Raw genomic sequence first — 20,604 nt, 5'->3', positions numbered from 1 at the left:
GTAATTTATCAACGTACACCAAACCCGGAACGTCAAAAGAGCCGCTTTCTTCTTCTGTTTTGCAGGAAATGAAGTCCGTTCTGCGCAAGGACATTCTCCTGTCACTAGCACCGATGGTAAGTTTGCGCTGTAACCACCATACCATTCATTAAGCCCCATTTGCACCGACGTACATCATTATAATCGACCTGCTGCTGCTGTTGCTGCTGACTTACAGCCTGCTGCTGTTGCTGCAACTGTGAACTACGTGTGTGTGTGGGGGGGTTGGAATACTGCAGCGGTGGTCCGGGACCTTTTTTTTTACTTCTGATTCGGGTGTATCGTAATTTACTCAACTCCTTCATCCACCCAAAACTAGTGTTGGGTTGGACAAGTGACCGCAATGCCTTTGACAGTGTGTGATTAGTGAGCGTACGGTGCACAGTGAAGTGGCAAAGAAGATTCTATCCCATTTTCTTTGCGGGTAGGCACAAATTGTGCTCACAAGTGGCATCCAGTGATAGATAGTGGTGCTAAGAGTGCTTGAAGAAATAACGCGTGGATTCCTATTATGTCCGGTGGTGCTGTTTTTGCCTAAGGATTAGCCCGTAAGTCGTATCCGATCGAGGCGAATCGGCCGACCCGTGGTTCCTTGCAAGCGATATTAATAGGAGTACACTACCCTTACACCCTGCAGCAGCGAATTTCGCCCATTTTCGTCCCAATCATTTATGAAAGAGGATTATGAATGTGGACTAAATCGATTAACATCGAGGTAAGAAATCCAATCACACACATACATACACGCGCAGCTGGTTAGCCATGTTCCGATTCATTGAATTCCATATCAATAATCACCCTGCACCTCCATCCGCCATTTTGTCCCTCTCTGGCGCGGGACAGAAAAGGATGGCCATATTATTGCATTCTCTCTTATTAACTTCGCATTTTCCATCCTTGCACAGTAAGCGTTGCGAGGAAAACGGAGTAAAAACCTGTAGTTTCCTTGAGTTTTCCTTTTTTTTTGGCAACAAGAAAAGCACTTTTTCCATCCGTGGGAAAACTTTCTACCATCGCGCATTATTTTCTGCAGCTCGTTTTTTTTCTGTTTTATTTATTATTACTTTTGCTGGTGACTGCCAAACTTTAACAGGTAGGTCGCCAACCGGAGGATGTAAGGATTACGCCGTAATAAACTGTTGAATAGATCGCCGGTGGTCTGTGTGTGTTTGTGTATGTGTGTAGTAACCTACCTCCCGTAGAGGGGAGGTTTTGTGTGGTTACTGCCAAAAACTTTTCTAATTGTTGATCCAAGCAACCCGTCCGTTGGTTAGGTGTTGCAGACGTCCATCGCTTACTCCATCGCGCGAGAACATGCGAAAAATGTCAAAAGAAACCTCTTCCGAACAAATTTTCTGGCAGTGGTTAAACTGCATAAAAAGTGATAGAATGTTTTTTTTTTTGTAGGAAGATTTAGTGCGATGACCGAGATACAGGGAGGACATAAACTGGTGCTTCCTGTTTCCCGAGCTGACGCTGCTCTAAAATCGTTATGGATGGTGGCCAACAATTGTGTCACTAAGATCGCGGCAGCCTTCCTCCCGGTACGCCCTTTCCCACTCTTGGCACCGGAAATACATCAAACGGTCAAAATGTGAAATGATCCCTGACGACTGGACGCACAAAATTGTACGAGACAACTCCTCCTCCAGAGTGTAGTCTCTTCTGTCGTGAACAAGAGAGAGACAAAAAACCCCCAAACACATCGTACGCAAATTGTGGACAGGGAGATGATGAGGTTGCCCCCGTTTTTTTCTGGGCTGCAGACGGAACTGGAAGATTTATTAGTGGATTGAGGCTAATAAGCCGCTGTGGCTGGGGCCTTTCTACAGTGTTCCCAGTGGAGGCGTTTTTCCCGGCACGCGTAACCCTGCCCCCAAGCACGGCATTGGGAATGGATCGATGGCGTGGGGGGGGTCGTAAATTTTGTATATACTCTCGAGTCCCTAGGCCCGTGACAACCGGACACGAACGTTTGCTCCCATGTCCTGCCCGGCACAGGCACACGGCGCGTATCCTGGGACGCCCCGGCGGTATGCGCGCACAAGTTTTGATTTGAAATGAATTATTTTTAGCCTCACCCACCCACACACTGAGGGGTCCTACACACACACACACACGCACGCAATGAAAAACTATCCAAAATGTATCGCGTAATGCCTGTTCCGTCCTCTCTGGGAAGGTTGTAGAAATTAACGCACCGCACACGAACGTGATGGGGGGTGAAATTGGAGGCAGAAAAAGTGGGTACGATGTTTTGTTTTTCGGAAATAGAACTTATCCAGATATCCGATGGACGTATAGCGTTTGAACAACGCAACAAAAAAAAAACGCATTCAACCGATGGTACATAAGGCTCGGTGCGGTCGCTCGGTGGGTTTTTGTGCCTGAACCACAAAATCGATTTCTTGTCATCGTCTCCACATCGTGTGTTGGGGCTCAGAGATACAAGTGAGCGCCGAGTGCGACACGGCACGGGCAAAGAGACCGCAAAGCACAAAAACCACCTCAATAAGCCGTTCTCGCTACAATTTGATATTTTCTTGCCAGGGTTGTTCTTTTTTTTTTTCCTCTGCACGACCACACGCGCCCGCGTTGGTAGTTTCGGTGTTTGCGCGAGATCGCGCGGACACAGGAAATTCGCAGTATTGTTTCCGGTCTCGGAAACGCTCGGGAGTGGGAAAACATAGTTGGCCTGCTGGTGCCGGTTCCGGGTACCTTCCGGTCCGGTCGGATTTTGGTGGATGGAAAGTGGCAGTTTTGCTAATACTTCGCCAAGCTGTGATACCCTACGCCCGGCAAAGTGAAAGTGGATTCCCCACGCGAGCCCGTGTATGTGTGTGTGGTTCGATTTTTTAGGTCAGCTGTCCAAACATAAATAATATATTGTTGCGGTGTGTGTAGACGGAGGCTATCGAGTTTCTTACCACTTCAAGATACGGCTATGCATTGAAGAAAATCAATAGAAACTGAATAGAAAATGGTGATGTCGGGAAACAATGGAATACATAGCAAAGGTTCTCCAATACAATTCTAAAAGTGAGAGATCGTCACTGTCAGACCAAAATGTCCTTTACCAGACATTCAAGATATTAACCAGTTCATATTATAGTTTATAGTAAGAAGTTAGATCCGGGGTTGACTCGATATAAATTGTTTTAACCACAGCATTCACAGTTGTTTTCAAACCTTAGACCGCGTCCAAAACTAAGGAAGTTCTCATTCTTGAGAAGTGCTTCAGAATTGAGACAGTTCCTCATTTGTTTCAGAATTGAGACGGATCCAGCATTTTGTCTAACACACCGAAGGTTGCGAATCGAATCTCATATTGTTCGACCCCCTGGTCCGTCTATTAGGCGCCTTTATTTGTAGCACTACAACCTCAAGAAGTACTGAACAGCATGAATTTCTGGCATGATTTTTCCAGTACATGATACAGTCGAGTAATCTTGGATAAGGTACGCAACGTTCAGAAGGACGCTCATAAATAACCTCAAGGTTTCGGAGTTCTGGTTATGTTGTGAGAAAGACACCAGACAACCTAGTCCGAATTAGAACTCATTGAAGAATAAATTGAAGAGATATCTCAATGATAACTTATTAGAAATAGTCAGCACTACAACCTTAAGAAGTCCTTAATTGGTTTGGCCTTAACTTCTGGTTTGATATCTTGGAACTGGTATGTAAATAAGTACAGTAAACTTGGACATGGTACACAACGTTCATAAGGACGCTCACAACAAAAACCACAAGAACTCGGAGTTCTGATTATATCACGAAAAAAACACCAGACAACCTAGTCTAAAATGAAGCTCATAGAGGAATGAGGCTAAGATATCTCAATGGCAACTTATTAGAAATGCTCAGATCCAATTTGCGTCATGATAAATAAGAAACTAAGCTAATTTTGCAAAAGAATTCCCTTATAAAGCTTTCTACTTGCGGAAGCTCATCTCTAATGACTATTTCAAATGTTCCGCTAATTGCTGTATTATTTCAATTTCTTCACCCCGAAAAAAAATGCTCATAAAGCAGAGAAAAAAAACCATTTCCGCACCAACCCAATGTTCTCTCATCTATTTATGCATTTAAATGCATCGTTGTTTTTTTTTGCTGCACATTCCTTGTCGCCACTGCATCGGCTTTTGCTCTATAATCACATCGTGGGGCAAATTGTGCGGAACTTCCTACTATTAATGCCGGTTTTTTTTGTTTTGTTTTGCAATCTTCGCTCTCGTTGGCGTTTGCCCGTACTTGCACTGCATGCAAAAAATCCTCCGTTCGGAGCCACGTTTAAAATCACATGATGCACACAAACATCATCGTCCTTATCGCGCACTACAGGAAGAGGAGTAAACACACCGCCCGTGGTAGCCTCGTTCACAGTTAGCAAGGGTCTTTAACGGGAGCAGGTACTGGTTGGGGGGTTGCAAAGTGTGAAGCGTTGTAAGAGCCCTGGGAAATATAAGCCAGACGAGCGAGCGAAGCACACCGGTTTTTTTAATGCGGCATTTACTGAACAATTTGAATGTTTGCATAAATTATACATGCAATTCTGTAGCCCCACGCACACACTGGGGGCCGGTGACTGTGGGTGAACAATTTGACCCCATCGAATTGGGGGGGGGAGAGAGGGGGGGCTTCGACAAAGAAAAAAAAAGCACTAGAAAGTAGATAATGGCATAGAATGGAATGGAAAGCATACGGGGGATCATCAGTCGACCTAGTTGCTGATCGATTTGTTTCCAGCTGAAAAAGATTTCAAACGATCAGAGTCACATGTTTAACCTCTCATAAATAAAAAAAAAAATTACAACAATTTATCTTATCATCCACTGTTCCACATATCCGGGTGAGCTATTTTCCAAACTTCAAATATTTAATCGCACTCCCAGCAATGTAAATGGCGCAACAATTCTCCCCTCGCAAGCACCACTATTGGGTAAATAAACAATATTTACACAATGGAAAAGGTACATCGTTGACGTTACACTACTCGCCAGGATGTAATTTGTTACAGTCAACAGAGTCCGCTGGAAAAAGGGACGCCATTGCTGAACACCTTTCGCTACCCCGCTACAAGCTGGACGCAGGCACGTGTCGGACTCCAACCAACACGGAACGTGAAAACGTTTGGGTGTTTGTGGAAGGACTGGGAGAGGTAAGGGGTCCGAGCTGACGCCTAAAAATCATTACCACCCCCCGGGCCATACCCGAGTCGGCAAAAGGGGGAATAAATCGAGCAGATGATTGAGTTTGCATATCGTTCATTAGCTCATTAGCATTGCGCTTTCGTGCGGGGCGTTGCGCTTTTGTGTTCAGGGTTTTGGAAGGAACGGTAACAAATAATGGACCCCAAAGAACTAGTGCCATTTGGGGGTTAGTGGGTTCACCCCAACACCCCACAAGCAGAGTGAAGGTGTTAAAGGGGAAATTGCCGGCCATTCTTTATGCTACGTCCTGTGGGGTTTGTTATTTATTTTACCACTAATAACTGTACCACCTCCAGCATGTACTTCAAGATATTTCACCTTTTTTTTTTTTTTTGCTTTGGCATCATTATTACGATGTCGGAAGGTTGACTTTTAAGGGCTTTCTACTGGCTGTACGATTTCGCTCTCGATGTTTGCTTACGGTAGGGTGCGACGCCCAGTTCCAACTGCCACTGTCTGATGAGTGTCAAAACATAAGTGAAGGCATTTTGACCACTCTCACTCTCGACATTTGCCTCAGCCAAAGGCAAGCTTAAAATAAAAAAAAAACATAAAATGGAAATGGAGTACGGACAAGCCCCCCCGTCACAAACATTCGGGCATTGCTCTAGCTGCCTCTGTGGTCGTTATTTTTTATCCTTCAATTCTACCGGTTCCACTGTTAATATCTGCCAGCGAACAGCCATCATTAAGATGGCCGGCGAGAGGAAACTCGGTACGCCCGCGATTGAACACATGGACCTTGCGGGCTTACGACTTGGTACCGGTCGAAAGAGTCTCATCATTGCTGTTGTTTTCGAGTTGGGTCTTGAAGCTTTCATTTAAGCAACTTTATTTACACAAGCTTATAGAGCGTGGTGGCGCGGATTTTCTCTTTGGGGTTTTTTTTATCCACCATCAACCAGGCGTCTCCATTTCGTTAATGATCCTGTGGCCGTTCTAATCACTCATCCAGAGCGTCAATCATAATGATAGACATTAAGGTTCCGGAACTGTTAAAGATCCTATTACGCGGCTTTTTGACTGCTTTCCTTTGGGGGAGGGGGGTGTATTTGACTGAAAAGCCAAGCAGCGGTTCAGAGACTTCCAGCGTCATTTATTCTATGGAGGGCCACTACCAACCCTCGGACGCACTTCGTTGGTGGAACACGCACCAAACTTAAATCCCTTGTCGGGTCCCCATTGCCCATGCACACACGATTAATAACGTACACAGGTTGACATTCTTTCTGGTTTTTTTTTTTTGGTGCGAGAATTAGTTCCTGTTTTTGTCCTAGTCTCGAATGCGAAGTAAATGCTCAGCACCCGCCCTTGTCACATGGTCCTCCGGACGGCGCACGACTTCCGGTCTGATGAAATAAGCTGCAGCACGGAATCAGGCAGAACTTTAATTTTGCTTTAGCTTCCCCACACACGCTGGCCCTAGCGTCGATCGGGCGTCCGATGGCTTCGGTCGTAGTACGGTTACCCGCGGTTGATTGCGTTTGCGATTCTCGTTCGCAGTTCCGCGTGGAAAGTGCAACGGTACGGATCGGGCCCCCGGAACGCTAGAATGCAATGTGTTGCCTGTTTACTAGATCGTACGCTGTGTTAATTCTGTCCAAGGTGCGTGTCCGATGCGTACGAGGCCTGCAGCAGTGTTAACCTCAGTGACCTCGCGACAGTAGCACATCGCCCCAGCTTATCAAAGAGTTTGCAGGGCTGTAGCAAAGCAAAACAAGTAGGTCGGGACGACAGTGTGTTGGGACGGCAATGCAGCAGCAGCAGCTGCAAGCGGTTTGCAACCAATCCGACAAAGATTGTCGCCGGCCGGGTGCTGCGGTGGTGGTGATGGTCTGGAAGATACTATATCAGTTGTGCTTTTGGGGCGGCATGATGCTAACCACCTTTTACGTAGTGACTGTTTCACCACCGAGGAAACCGCTACCGTGCCTTCCGACCGACTGTGACCGTTGCGGAAGGGAGATGTGTTCGCGCATAGGAGGAAGTGGCCCGTGCACTGTGATTACAACGCGCAAGTGAAACAATCTCTATCGATCTTTGAGAAAAGGATTGTGTGAATGCAGGATTAAACGTTCAATTGCAATAAATGGGTTGTTAGTTTTATGATTTATCTTAATTTTAATTTGCGGGTTTTCTACACTTTGATAATACACAACACACACCAGTGCGTCCAATAGCATCCAGAATAGAGTCTTCTAATAAGGCAGCACAAAATCGTACCACAACAAGATGCCGAGTTTACTGATGTTTCACCACCATTGTCTTTACTGTGCGATTTCCAATGTAATTCTGAAGTTATGCCTGAGATATTGGTCTATGGATTTTGAGAGGCAGCCTTTAAAAAGGTCCTTCGACCCTTACCCTTTGGCATATTAGGTGCTATAATTGCTCGAGATCGAGATCCTATTTTGCTGCAGAGGTCCTCTAAACCGCTCACTCTAAGTCGTCTGTTGATGTAAAATTCTGACCTTTCTGGCGGACGTATCAAAGCCATTGCTCCATGTTGATTAGGATCTACCACGCCTCCTCAGCCCATGTAGACGACCTAATAGGACTTTACGGGTTGGGCCGTCCGGTGTCTTTCTCATAACGTGACCAACCCACCTGAGCCTGGGAAGTCTAATCCGCGGGAAGATAGTGAGTTCGCCGTACAGCTCGAAGAACTCGTCATTGTAGTGGCTCCTCCATTGCGCTTTCACACACAAGGCGGTCCAAAAATCCTTCTGAGCATCTTCCTCTCGAACGCGGTTAAGAGGGTTGTTTGGATGTTTGGAGTGTCAGTTGCACGTCCTCTAAAGTCCATGTCTTAGAGGCGTATGTGAGTACTGAGTACTGAATTGAATAAGATGTATGTAGTTCCAGCTTCGTTCGTCGCGACGCTTGTTTTGAGTAGAGAAGTTTCCTCAGACTACAGAAAGACTAGTTGGTATGCATCACCTTAGCGCGTATTTCAAAATCAATGCTGTTGTCGGTGGAATTTTGGACGACTTTAAAGATGCGACCATCTACACCTTGTACGTCATCAATGCGAAAATGAGGATTTGTTGGCAGGGCTGTTAGCAGCCACCAAAAATTTGGTTTGGCCTTGTTAATCTGAATGTTTAACTACCATTGTCGTTACTCCGCTCAAGTGGAATGTGACTTTCAATGTAATTTCGAAGTTAAGCCTGCTACAACTTATACCTTGAGGCGCTATCCCGAATGCGCAGGATGTATTAGCTCGTATTTTAGTTCTTTGAACTCAGATTTCAACCGATAACCTGAACAACCAGTCCAGCTGCTTTTAAGATCCTCATAAACCTTGTATCTGTACAGTTGTAATGAAGAGCTTATTCGTCCTGGTGCTATTGCAACCCGGAGATCACCATTTCACAAAACTTTCTCATCTTATACCAATCCTTCATTCATTCATTCGTTGCCACTCTCCCATTCCCCAGGTGATAGTTATTTGCTTACTTTCGATCATACCGTGGCCGGGTCCGAGTGTGTTCAAGATATCATGCTCCCGCGAAAGTTCGCGCGTCGTGCGCAAGATCGTACATTCGCGCTGGCTCCCCATACTAGAGAAATATCAGGTAAAGCTACCGCTCGAGTGTCCGTTCCATCCGCTGCGCGACATCTTCGGCCCGCAGCAGAGCGCCAAAAAGCAGCACCGACCGAGCCAGTGGACGTGCGGCTTCTGTGGCAAAAGCTTCTTCGAGGAGAAGCATCTCGACATGCACTTTGAGAACCGGCACCGGACAAACATCAACACGGCGGAGGATGCCGTCTGTCTGGCGGACTACTGTGACATGATGCGCTGCGAGGTGTTGATTGCGAAGGATGCGACCCTGGCATTTGGCAGCGATCCGAACGCCGTCACGACCGATATCGAGGTGTGGAGCGAGGCGACCGCGTACCGGACGGCCCTCACTACATCCGGACCGCGTGATCTGGCCAAGGTGCCGGAAAGGTAGGCAGGCTCACAAGAAGATTGGAGTGCGGACTGTCTAAAGCTGTGTGGTTTTTCTCTCGCAGGAAGTCTCTGCTACCGAAGATGCTGCAGACAATCCGGGACGATGTGTTTCGGAATCGGCAACCGCAGCAACAGGCAGTGACGTCAATGCTGCACGCAAAGGGTGCAAACAACTGCGATAAGAATGATGCCACTAAAACGAAGAGCGGTCGGAAAGGATCGAAGTCTGGTGGAGATGATAGAGAAGGTTCGTTAACAGTAGCAGATAGCTAGACACTGCGTCTTTTTTATGTACTTACACACCACAATCCCATTCCAGCTAATGATAGTCCGGTGGAAGATGACGATGAAGATGAGGATGAGGATGATGATGAAGACGAAGATGACGAGGAGGAAGAAGAGTCGGAGAACGACAGCAATGCAACGTCACAGTGTGAGCAAAATCTGGTTGACTCGTCGCTGCCTCCGGTGGACCGTAAGCAGCAGCGCCTGTCGGAGATGCAGCGCATGAAGGCGAACTGTAATGCGGACGAGATCGGCCACCTGAAGACACGGTGCGAGGTGCTGGTGCGCGATTGTATCGTCGGTTTGCTGGTGCAGCTATCGCTCGAGGACTTCCGCAGCATGGAGGAGGAGCTGAATCGGGCGATCTGCTGGTACCTGACCTGCGATCGTTACTGGGAGGATGGACCGCTGGAGCAGCGCCCGTTCCCGTGGGGTCTCGTCTTCGTGCTCGTAATGGTGCTTTCGATGGGCGTATGTCTGTGCTACTACATCATCTGGATACTGTTCGAGTGAGTATGGAGTTTGGAGCGGAGTCTCTTCGCCATGTAGCGCTGTGTAAAAGCACTTCGTATATCGCGCGTAGCGTACGATCCACACCTGTGCTTGTTATCATTAATTCAGTTTGTGAATGGTTACATCCTATTTTTTCACTTCCTGCCGCTGCCAACCATTTCATTGTTGCTCGTATTTTACTGATATTCTTCCGTTGCTTCATGGACACATGGAATTCACAATCACACCTGTGGCTTTTTCGACCATTGAGGACATATGTCGAGACTCGTCAACACTCATGTTGTGCCTAATGAATCTTTTGAGATGAGTCCTTCATATGAATCTTCAATCCGGAGTCATTCGAACCAGAAGTCGACTCTCAAAAGATTCATGAATCCTCGTAGATTTATGATTCCTTCATTCAGATTCATGATTCCGAATCAGATTCACCCAACACTAGTCAAAACACCACTCATACAATGGTTGTTCTACTACTCCTGTGCTACTCCGTTACTATTTCTTGATTTATCTTTTCTTCCCATTTTTTATCTCTTGCGCTCTCTTTGACTCCCATATCCCCCTATTGATCCGCATATCTTAACCCCTTTTCGTCGTGTATATGTATCGTTCTTTCCCTCGCTCCTTGGACAAAAATGAATTGCAAACTCCACAAAAAAAAACCCCAATCCCTCCTACACCTCTCCCGTTTGAAATGGCGAGCGCAGCAGCGAAGATTTCAGTCCCGCAGCAGGTAGCCAGCTGGCGGCACATTCGAGCTCCACCGCACACGGTGGCGTCGGTCATCATCTGCACCACGGGCGACACTATCTGCAGCCGGGCACATCCGGCTCCGGCATTTATCGGTTGCAGGACGGTGGACATTCGGCCGCCAGCCTGAACAATCTCGGCACGGGGACGGCGAGCGCGAACGACATTCAGCACACGCCCCAGATACACGCCTCGCCCGGTACCGGATCGGCTGCCGGTTTGCTCTACACTACGGCCGACGACGGCTACGGCTATGCGGCGGGTTCCGCAAGCGGTGCTGCTCGCATGATTGCACCGGTCGATGGCCATTCGTCGTCCTCCGCGGGCACGGTCGGTGTGGGGGCGGGCGGTGGGTCTGCCGTAGCGACCGGCAGCGGTGACTTTGGCGAGCTGGGACAGAGCGAACACTACATTTACGTGACGTATCCACCGGAACTGAAGCGACGGCTGCTGGAAAGGTACGGTAGAGACATCTATATGCAGCTGTTGCGCAAGGATGTGTACGATTACTACTAGCTGGTGTTGTGTTTACTCGTTGTTCCTGTTTACTTTCTTGCTCTGTCTCTCTATCTTATGTCGATGTGTTGTTACACCCGTTTTTCTTTACACGGATTTCTGTTTCTCTTTTCTTTTTATTCCGTCTTATGCGTGCGCGCGAGTGTTTCCTTCGTATGTATGCTCCGGTGTGATGTTTTTTTTCTTCTATTCTCTTTGTTTTTAGCAATAAGTTTTAGCTTTTCCTTAGTATTGTTTTCTGCTCCCGTACGTGCCTCCATTCTCTTGTTGTTCTTTACAATGCCTTTCAAATCCGTATTTTGCGTTGCGACGAAAAGCGAACGGTGAAACATTTGTTTTCTTTTTGTTTTGTTTTAAAGCATCCTTTTTTATATGCTTCTAAGATACCGGCGCGTCGAACACAGGTGTGTCGGAGAATGTGGTGTTGGAGGGAAAGAATTAGTAACAGCAGGAAAACAACATTTTTGCGTGCAAAGTAGAACAATGATAGACGATATCCTTCTTAAATTATTATTGAGGTATTAAGATTACCATACTGTCTTCAAACACAATGATACCCGAGAGAGCGGTTCAGAAGGACAGGCGCAGCAAAAGACCAAACATTCCTTATTCCCGTATCTAAGACCAATCTTACATTAGAAAAGTGACTACTCGGCAGTGGTTTCATTATAACGCAACGGTAGAGACGCAGAACCGTGGCTCGCATTAGCGGAGCCAGTCGGAACACTTCGTTACTGTACATAAAAGAGTGAGACATTAGACATTAAGCGACCTTCTCCTTTACCCTGTCCTTCTCATCGGTCCGGAATCCTTACTTGAATCTACAATAATTTAAGCCCACTTGCTTCACATGATAGGTTTGATCGAACAGTGATCTCTCGTTAGTGAATAGCGCCGTTAAACACTACAGTATTTTAATGCGGTAAGAGCGTTTATATAGTACTAATTAGAATATAACACATAACAACACAGTAACTAAAGGATGCAGCAGGTGACGAAGGAACTTGGGGCGTAATGTGGTGTGGACTCCTCACGCAGGATTGTCATTTGTCTAAACCGTTCATTTACGGCTCCCAATATCGCGCGTTTAGAGTAATATATCACCAGTACAAAACATTATTGATTGGTCCTTGAGCTATTATAACGTCAAATTAAACCTTTGCTAGAGGAAAAGTATATCGTATAAAGAAAAAAACAAAACAATGGTTCAGTAAATAATAAACGATCCGTGTTTCACTATGAACAAATGAACCCTCTTTTATTTCTGTAGAACATTCAACCATATCATCCACAAAAACACACACGCATAATGCTGTATTGCAGCGAAAGGAAGCAAGCGTTTACGTAGACTAGTGAAAATTAGTATTAAATAATGCTCTTTGAAAAAAAAAACAGGTTTAGATAGATGCAACGTATCCATCTGGGGTACGAAGTTGGGTAACATTCGATGAGGTACGCATAGAACACATAGTACACGCATGGCTTAAATGGGCGCGCAACGACCATCGTACTGCTATTAATATTTACGTTTTACATCCATCCGTATCCCCCCCAGTATTATTGCTCCCTCTGTATCGTGTGCCTGTCGTGTGCTCTTTAGTTTACACACATCGTCAACTGTAACTAAAGGCTGTGTAGTGTTTGATGTAATTCCGGCTAGCTTATAGTTTATCTGCTCTCGTAAGGTAATATTCTGTTTCCCTCCCCCCCTATCGCGTATAGCGCCCTCTGTCGATGTATTAACGATATCTTGTTGTGTTTAGTGTGTGTGTGTTAGATGTGTAATGTTTTCCGCAACATGAAACAAACAAAAAAAAAACAACAAGAAATACACTGCGTGTTTAATATATGATCTTTTTCTTTTACTATCTCCTTTGTATATTCTATTATCTATCGATCCTTTTAGTTCCCTTTAGCCGCCACAGCTAGGTTTTGCTCCTCTGCTCGTCCCACTACTACCACCTTCGACCGCTCTTCTCTTCATCTCTTCTCATCACACCTCAAATAAAAATATTGTTGAAAACATATATATATAATGCTCGTCCTGCAAACAGTACAGTGCGCAACCAAAAAAAAAACCTACACATGCAAAGCTTTATTGCGCCATCAACAAAAAAAAAACACCATTTCTGCGCAAACGAACTCGTTTTTCTCATGTGTTTTTTCTCCTCTTGTTTTCTTTCTTTCTCCATTTTTGCTCTTCTTTTTTTCATCGTCTTACTTTCTTTCTCTCTTTCTCTTTAGCTGCTACAATAGAACGACACGGCTATGAAGTTTTAGATGAAATTGAATCTGAGATTAAGTGAAATAGTATAGAACAAAATAATAGTGAAAGTAATAAATGGCGTGAACGAAACTAGGATGAATTACGCACTGTAAGGAAGCAAAGGGGGATGTGAGTGCGCGAACGAAAACGAGGAGAGAGTCGGTAAATATAATACCAAGAGGCTAGACAAATCTTACTGTTTCGAGTACTTCAGACGTGGGTCGCACGTGTTGCATGAGAGGGCCAGAAACCAGAGGCATAGGGGACACGAACGCGGTCCTCAATTTTGCGAATAGAGAAAAAGCTAATGTAACTAGTAAAAATGAAGCAAACCATTAACAGAGAAGCATTATATCCGCGTGGAAGCAACGCGTGATTAGGACAATTTAGTGTAAAGAATGATAATGTAATTAAAAATCAGAAAAGATAATCTAATGCTAACGTGTGTAATTCACGCACGTTTCTGTGCTGCACGAGAAACTGTGTATCGAGAGAAAAAAAAACCTTTATTTGATCATTCATCCTTTGTTGAGTTCAGTTTGTTCCGTTTGTGCACTAGAGGTAGAACAATTGTGCAATTATTTTAGCCGTATTCTGCACCTACTTTAACGTTGTGAAGGATTTGGGTGGTGACAGAAGGTACTTAGAGGCAAAATGCTTGATATTATTTAGAGCATGAGTAATAATGCGCTGGATTCTGTACATCGGCCAAGTTCATTACATCTACCTACACGAAAAAAGGACAGAGAAAAACAAAAACAAGACTGACACTACCGCTGTGTATATCATCCTTGTGCCCGGTTTTCAGAGAGTAATCGCAGGATTTTGAATGATACGCGTGTTCCAAATGAATGAAAGACATTGATGTACAAATCAAGCGTTTCTTCTTGTGCTAGAGGGCTAGATAGTAGTTTCCTCTCTAAGTTCGTAGTCAGTTTTGTTTGTGCTAGTATTAAATTGGTTCATAATTACTTAAATTACTGATGGTTACGGAGGAATTAGTTATTCCTGATCCTTGAAAACCACGTTCAGAAAATATACGTTGGAACTCTACCACCATCACACACGCAATGGAGGATGCAGCACCAGTGCATTTTTACCAAAATTCGAATAGTTAGTAGCTTTTTATGACTGAATACACAACCCGAATTCATGATCCGCAGGAGCTTTAAACATTTTCGACAAAACTCAACGCTCTGTCCCCCACAGCAGCAGCAGTAGCAGTTTGCGCACACTGCACACACAGTCGATTGCTAAACTTAAGTAGCAAAAAAAAAGCGCATTGCCTCGTCCGTTTTCTACTACCTTTCTTTTCTTGAGAGTCCGGACCACACATCTCTTCAGCTCTAATGCTACCAAAAAGCCCCACTTAAAGGACAAGTTTTATCACATTGCTCTTTTTCTATTGTCTTTTATATACCTACTTCATAGTACAAATAAATAAATCGAAAGGAAGTTTCTCATGGGCGTATCTCGAATGGAACCAACTGCATTGTTTGCAATGTTTTACAACTGCTGTTTGTAAATGATGACATTGATTTAATCTCGGTAAGACATGCAAACTAACTACGACGGACATACCGAAACAGAAGTCTGCCTTTAGAGAGTCTCTCTCTTTTCGGATTGATAATGTGCATTTCATGTAATATTTTCTCTTTCAGCTACCATTAAGGTGCCCTTTATTGAATTCAATCATAACAACAATTTGTTGCGGGATTGGGTTCGAATATAGACTGGACCCCGGGTAAGTCCTAAATTACCAGCCATTAGAACTTGCATGCCTAGGGGACCGGCAACGACTGTAGCGTCAAATAAGATGACATTACTTACCTGCATCTCTGGAGCTCAGTTTGAACCTTAAATGAAAAAAAAAAGAAAAACATAATATGAAATACTTGAATAAAGAGTGAATTAAATATCTTAAGGCTCGAAATGAATATCAGACAGCCAAGGAAATTCAAATCAATGATACTAGTTGTATCTCATATTGAAATATTTAGCGAAACCTTAAGCAAAATCATCATCAAAAGCGTAATGTTGTGAAATTGATGTCTCTTACCTTTAAGAAATTAGAACCAATTAGGGTAATTACGTTTGATCGTAATGCTGTTAGCTGATTTGGGTTTTGTTCGTTCGTGCGAATTCGTTCCTGTAAATAGAAACCAATGGAAACGGTAGTCAATTAGAAACTATCATACAATGAATATAATATATACAATAGATCCGAACGAATCAGTGTATGTGTTATCTGTCACCGTCGTTCAGACAATGTAGGTAAGGAATATGTTATTGATCATCACAAGGGATATGAAATACTACAAATATACAAACAAGACCATTGACACCCATCTACATTTTGTGTGCATATTTCACACAATTTCGATTGCGCCGATGTATCATATTCATACATCTGAATGTCACAATAGCACTGTGTTGTATTTTCTCACCTTTTTTAACGAAACCACCGCCGATCACGGATGTGATAAAGGTGAGAAAAAGTCCAAATGAATCGCAGCCAATACCTAAGAACGATAACATGTTATACACGAGATTAATATATACATCAATATTATATTCAGCAAGAAAAAAACGTTATGGATAACAACTAAATAATGTGCTTTCGATGAATCAAAAGGCTTTGAAAACTTAACATTGCATTGCCATAACATTGAAGCCAAAAGTGTCAACTACTATTCGTCCATCTTGAGACCTTCCAATGAATGAAACTATTGAACGGCTCTAGTCATCAGGACAATCGTTTGAAAGCGATGAATCGTGATGAAGCTTACCTTTGATTAGTTATCCCTTCAGAAAATTTCAGTCGCAGATATAATCTGGACCGTTAGGCAACTCTAGATCAAACGATGATTGCAATCGTGTATAGCGCCACACATCGCCAATATCTATAAAAAAAAGAAAAGTTATATGTTAAAACGTGATTTGAAAACAAATTATTTTGTCATTCTCATGATATTATATGTTCGTAAAACGCAATGTCGATACTAAGAAATAGGCTCTAGACACAAAAACGTACACATGTCAAGAAACACAGAAACCTTTTTGATCTCGATACCATTCAATATAGTCCACTCTATGGAGATCATTTAGCTCGTAACTGAAGCATAAATGACTGACTGAAAATAGGGACACATATTTTTCGATAATTCAATTACATTGTTTGTTAGTTTGGATAAGAAACAATAACCAGATGGGGCAAGTTCGAAAAACGTATAGAACGGAATGCAATTACAATCACGAGAATTTGATTTCTTACCTTAAAAATAATAGATTCTTTTAGACAATTCATTCCATTGCAACGGGGCTGATATCCTCAGGTTACTAATGGGCCGTTGAAGAATTCACAGCTCACGTCGAGTTTCCAACTGAAAACAAGCAATATTAAAAGTGAATACCGATAGCTTTGAACGGAATTAATTGTATGTGTATTGATAAAACATTGGATCAGAGAGGGCAAGTCCGAAAAACTTGATATGTCCGCATAAATTATAGGACATCGTGCGTATATTAAAGGCATCATTTCAACGCAATTCGATTAAACAAAAGTTAAATCAGAAGTTTGAACTTACTTTTTTGCATTTATAGATGAGCCAGATAATCTGCTACAGGCCTATTCCTTCCACTAGGCGCATAAATCTGTCAAAGAAACAATAGCTCCATCAGTAAAAATCCGATTCATGCGAATTTGATAACAGTCATAGACGCTAGATTTAAAAAAGCCAATGAGACTAGTAACATGTGCACCGTTCTAAGAAGCTAACACCAACCAAAAACACAAATGGACGTTTACACACACGTATGCATGAACAATCACGTGAATAATGCTAACAGAGAACGCTAACTACAATTTACGTCCTATTTATCGCTCCTACCGTCGAATGACATACTAAGAGAAGCACGTGTAACGATAGGAGAGTAAAGCGAAGGACGCAACATTAACACACAGAGCGCGACACATGGATTCATTAAATTTAACTTACCTTGAACACACTAATTTGCACCAACCCTTCGAAGGCGATTAATTGATATTCGATTTCAGAGTGTATGTACGAAGTTGGTTTCTGTAAATGAAGCATAAAACATTCATATTAATATTTTATCGATGTAACTATTTTCACTATTTTTCTTAAAATTAAATTTAATGTTACAGAATTTTCCACGTTTAATGAATACAGTTTAAATAACTCACTAAACAGGATAAATAATGTTCTTTATTCTAGTCCATTGCGAAACAAAAAAGGCATGACTGTAAGTCTATTTTGTATTAAAAATTATGGACCAAAGTAAAAGGGGCAATAATAACTTACACTAGCAGTGCACCAAGCGTCCGTCAGTTACAAAAAAATCCTCTCCTCCCAAGGCACGAAAAATATCGCTTCGCCTGAAAGATAGTAGAACACAGTGCAAAATTATTGAATTGCTGAGGAAAACACGCAAAGCCGAGTTGATAAACAGTGTCTTCAGTAAGACCAATCATGGTATCAACATTAAATTTAAGAATTAAAGGCGATTAACTCATCATATAAACATATTAGTTCACACTAAAATCAGTATGAATAATACCTACCTCAAAACATACACGCGTGCAATATAACAAAAAAAGGGTAAGGATGATCTGAAAAGAGAAAATGCATTGCATGGAAATGCAAAAGCAATTTTCTTTTCGGCTAAGTATTTTCACATCATTAGGTTGTTGTGGATGCTCGACGTTGTTGGTACCTGTAAATAAAGCAGAATACATTCATAATAAAATATTAATTATTAACCAGGTTCCAGCTGTGGTTCACTAAAATTAGATTTAATGTTACAGAATTTTCCACGTTTAATGAATACAGTTTAAATAACTCACTAAACAGGATAAATAATGTTTTTTATTCTAGTCCATAGCGAAACAAAAAAGGCATGACTGTTAGTCTATTTTGTATTAGGATGTATGGACCATAGTAAAAGGGGCAATAATAACTTACACTAGCAGTGCACCAAGCGTCCGTCAGTTACAAAAAAATCCTCTCCTCCCAAGGCACGAAAAATATCGCTTCGCCTGAAAGATAATAGAAAACAGTGCAAAATTATTGAATTGCTGAGGAGAACACGCAAAGCCGAGTTGATAAACAGTGTCTTCAGTAAGACCAATCTTGGTATCAACATTAAATTTAAGAATTAAAGGCGATTAACTCATCATATAATATTAGTTCACACTAAAATCAGTATGAATAATACCTACCTCAAAACATACACGCGTGCAATATAACAAAAAAAGGGTAAGGATGATCTGGAAAAGAGAAATTAATTCATTAATTAGAAACTAATTAACTTTCTTGTTGTGCATATGCTGACATTAAAAATACTAGTTCAGCAAATATTGAAAACCAATCGATCATTTTGTTTCAGACTGGGGCGGTACGTATAGATCATCATTAAAATCATTATCATTATAAAACTCGAGCCTAATTACGTTGATCAGATTAGAAGGAAACTTACCCAATTTACTGCTCCAGAACAGGTGAAATAAAGTTGAATAATTTGCACGTTTTCCTATTACAATCTGAAAGAAACAAGCAAAGATAGCGTTAGAAAATAGTTAACGCTCTTGTTGCGAATATTCTCACATTAAAACGATATATTAAACAAAAACTAGTTCAGCAAGTATTAAAAAACCAATCTATCATTTTGTTTCAGACTGGGGCGGTACGAATAGATCATCATTAAAATCATAATCATAAAACTCGAAGCCCATTTACGTAGATCAGGTTAGAAAACTTACCTAATTCACTGCTCCAAAACAGGTAAAATAAAATTGACTAATTCGCTTCCATTTTGTAGTCCGTGCTTATACCTGTAATGCAGAAAAAGGTACAATTAGAATAATTATAGTAGAAACAGCGTACATAAGTGCAACGAGTAAAGTTAAAATGTGTTGTCAGAATAAAAATTTTCAGCATTATGATTATGCCAGGGATAACTGATAATAAATTCATCACTTAAATGCATCATCGCAGGAAGAGCCATAGGCTATTCCTTCATTATCAGTGTACTGCTTACCTTTTTTTTAAACAATTGCCCAAAGTGCCCAAGCAAATGAGATCCCAAGCTATACCGCCGCCAACCTGCAAAAGCAAACACACAGAGAAAATATAATTAACAACTACAGTGAAAAAGAACTTAAAAAAAGACTATGTGAAACTAAGTGTCATTGGACTTATGGGGGGTAAAAAAGATACACTTCCATACCCTGCAAAGTACCAACTATTGTTTTCGTCCAACGTGAAATGTTACTGGCTTAGAATGAAGCATTTTCTCTAAACAGATTTTATTGAAAATAGCTGGACATTCTAGTGAAATAAGCAGTGTCGAAGGGTTTTTTTAATTTGCTCTAACTTACCTTTCGTTATCCGTGAATAAATTGGAGCCTTTTGGTCGTACACAGAGCAATAACAGGGTTCAATCTGGAAATGGCGAAAGGGCGACATGTATTACAATGCTTTGTGAGTACAACGGCGCAAAGGAAAAGATTGAGATGTAGTAATATACAACGACAGGAATTGAAGCGTACTGTAATCGAGCTAAAACCATATCTTGGTTTATTACCCATTTTATATTGTCACATTTTCCTATCGAAATAAACATTTCTTTATCATTTCATTTCGATTGGTATTATGTGACGAAAACTAAACCAATTTACGTCTTAAAAAAACACACACAGATTGAGAATTCTTACCTTTCATTCAAATCCATTACATGCTCCAAGCCATTTTACAGCATAATCTGCAAAAAAAGATCATACAAGGCGATTAGAAAAAAAATATCAGTATCGCATAACTCTTAAGAATAAAACAATCGAATGTAGTAGTAACTAGCGATGTAGAGTCGTGAATATAGTCAAGTCTCCAAGATACCTTGAGAACAAATATGCTATTGCCCAACAAAATCATTTGCCCAATCGAATTGAAAGTGGAGAAAGCGTAATAAAGTTGCTGGGCATAAACGATGGAAAGCTTGCTAGAATGCTAGTTGAAACACTTACCTTCAATCGACTACGTAGCTCTTGC

The 20,604-nt window shown here is 42.3% G+C and overlaps 1 protein-coding gene across 1 annotated transcript; it reads left to right on the top strand.

The window, feature by feature from the left end:
- The first annotated feature begins 68 nt into the window (after positions 1-68).
- Positions 69-11,271, top strand: LOC128713952 (uncharacterized). The gene is made up of 5 exons (XM_053808827.1): positions 69-116; positions 8,693-9,207; positions 9,273-9,457; positions 9,530-10,004; positions 10,713-11,271. The coding sequence occupies exons 1-5, from the start codon at positions 69-71 to the stop codon at positions 11,269-11,271; spliced, it is 1,782 nt and encodes a 593-aa protein (XP_053664802.1).
- Positions 11,272-20,604: the final 9,333 nt, after the last annotated feature.

The sequence above is a fragment of the Anopheles marshallii genome, chromosome 3 (assembly GCF_943734725.1).
Source record: "Anopheles marshallii chromosome 3, idAnoMarsDA_429_01, whole genome shotgun sequence".
Lineage (NCBI taxonomy): Eukaryota > Metazoa > Arthropoda > Insecta > Diptera > Culicidae > Anopheles > Anopheles marshallii.
Note: the sequence above shows the minus strand (reverse complement) of the source record. Positions and strands in the feature narration are given on the sequence as shown.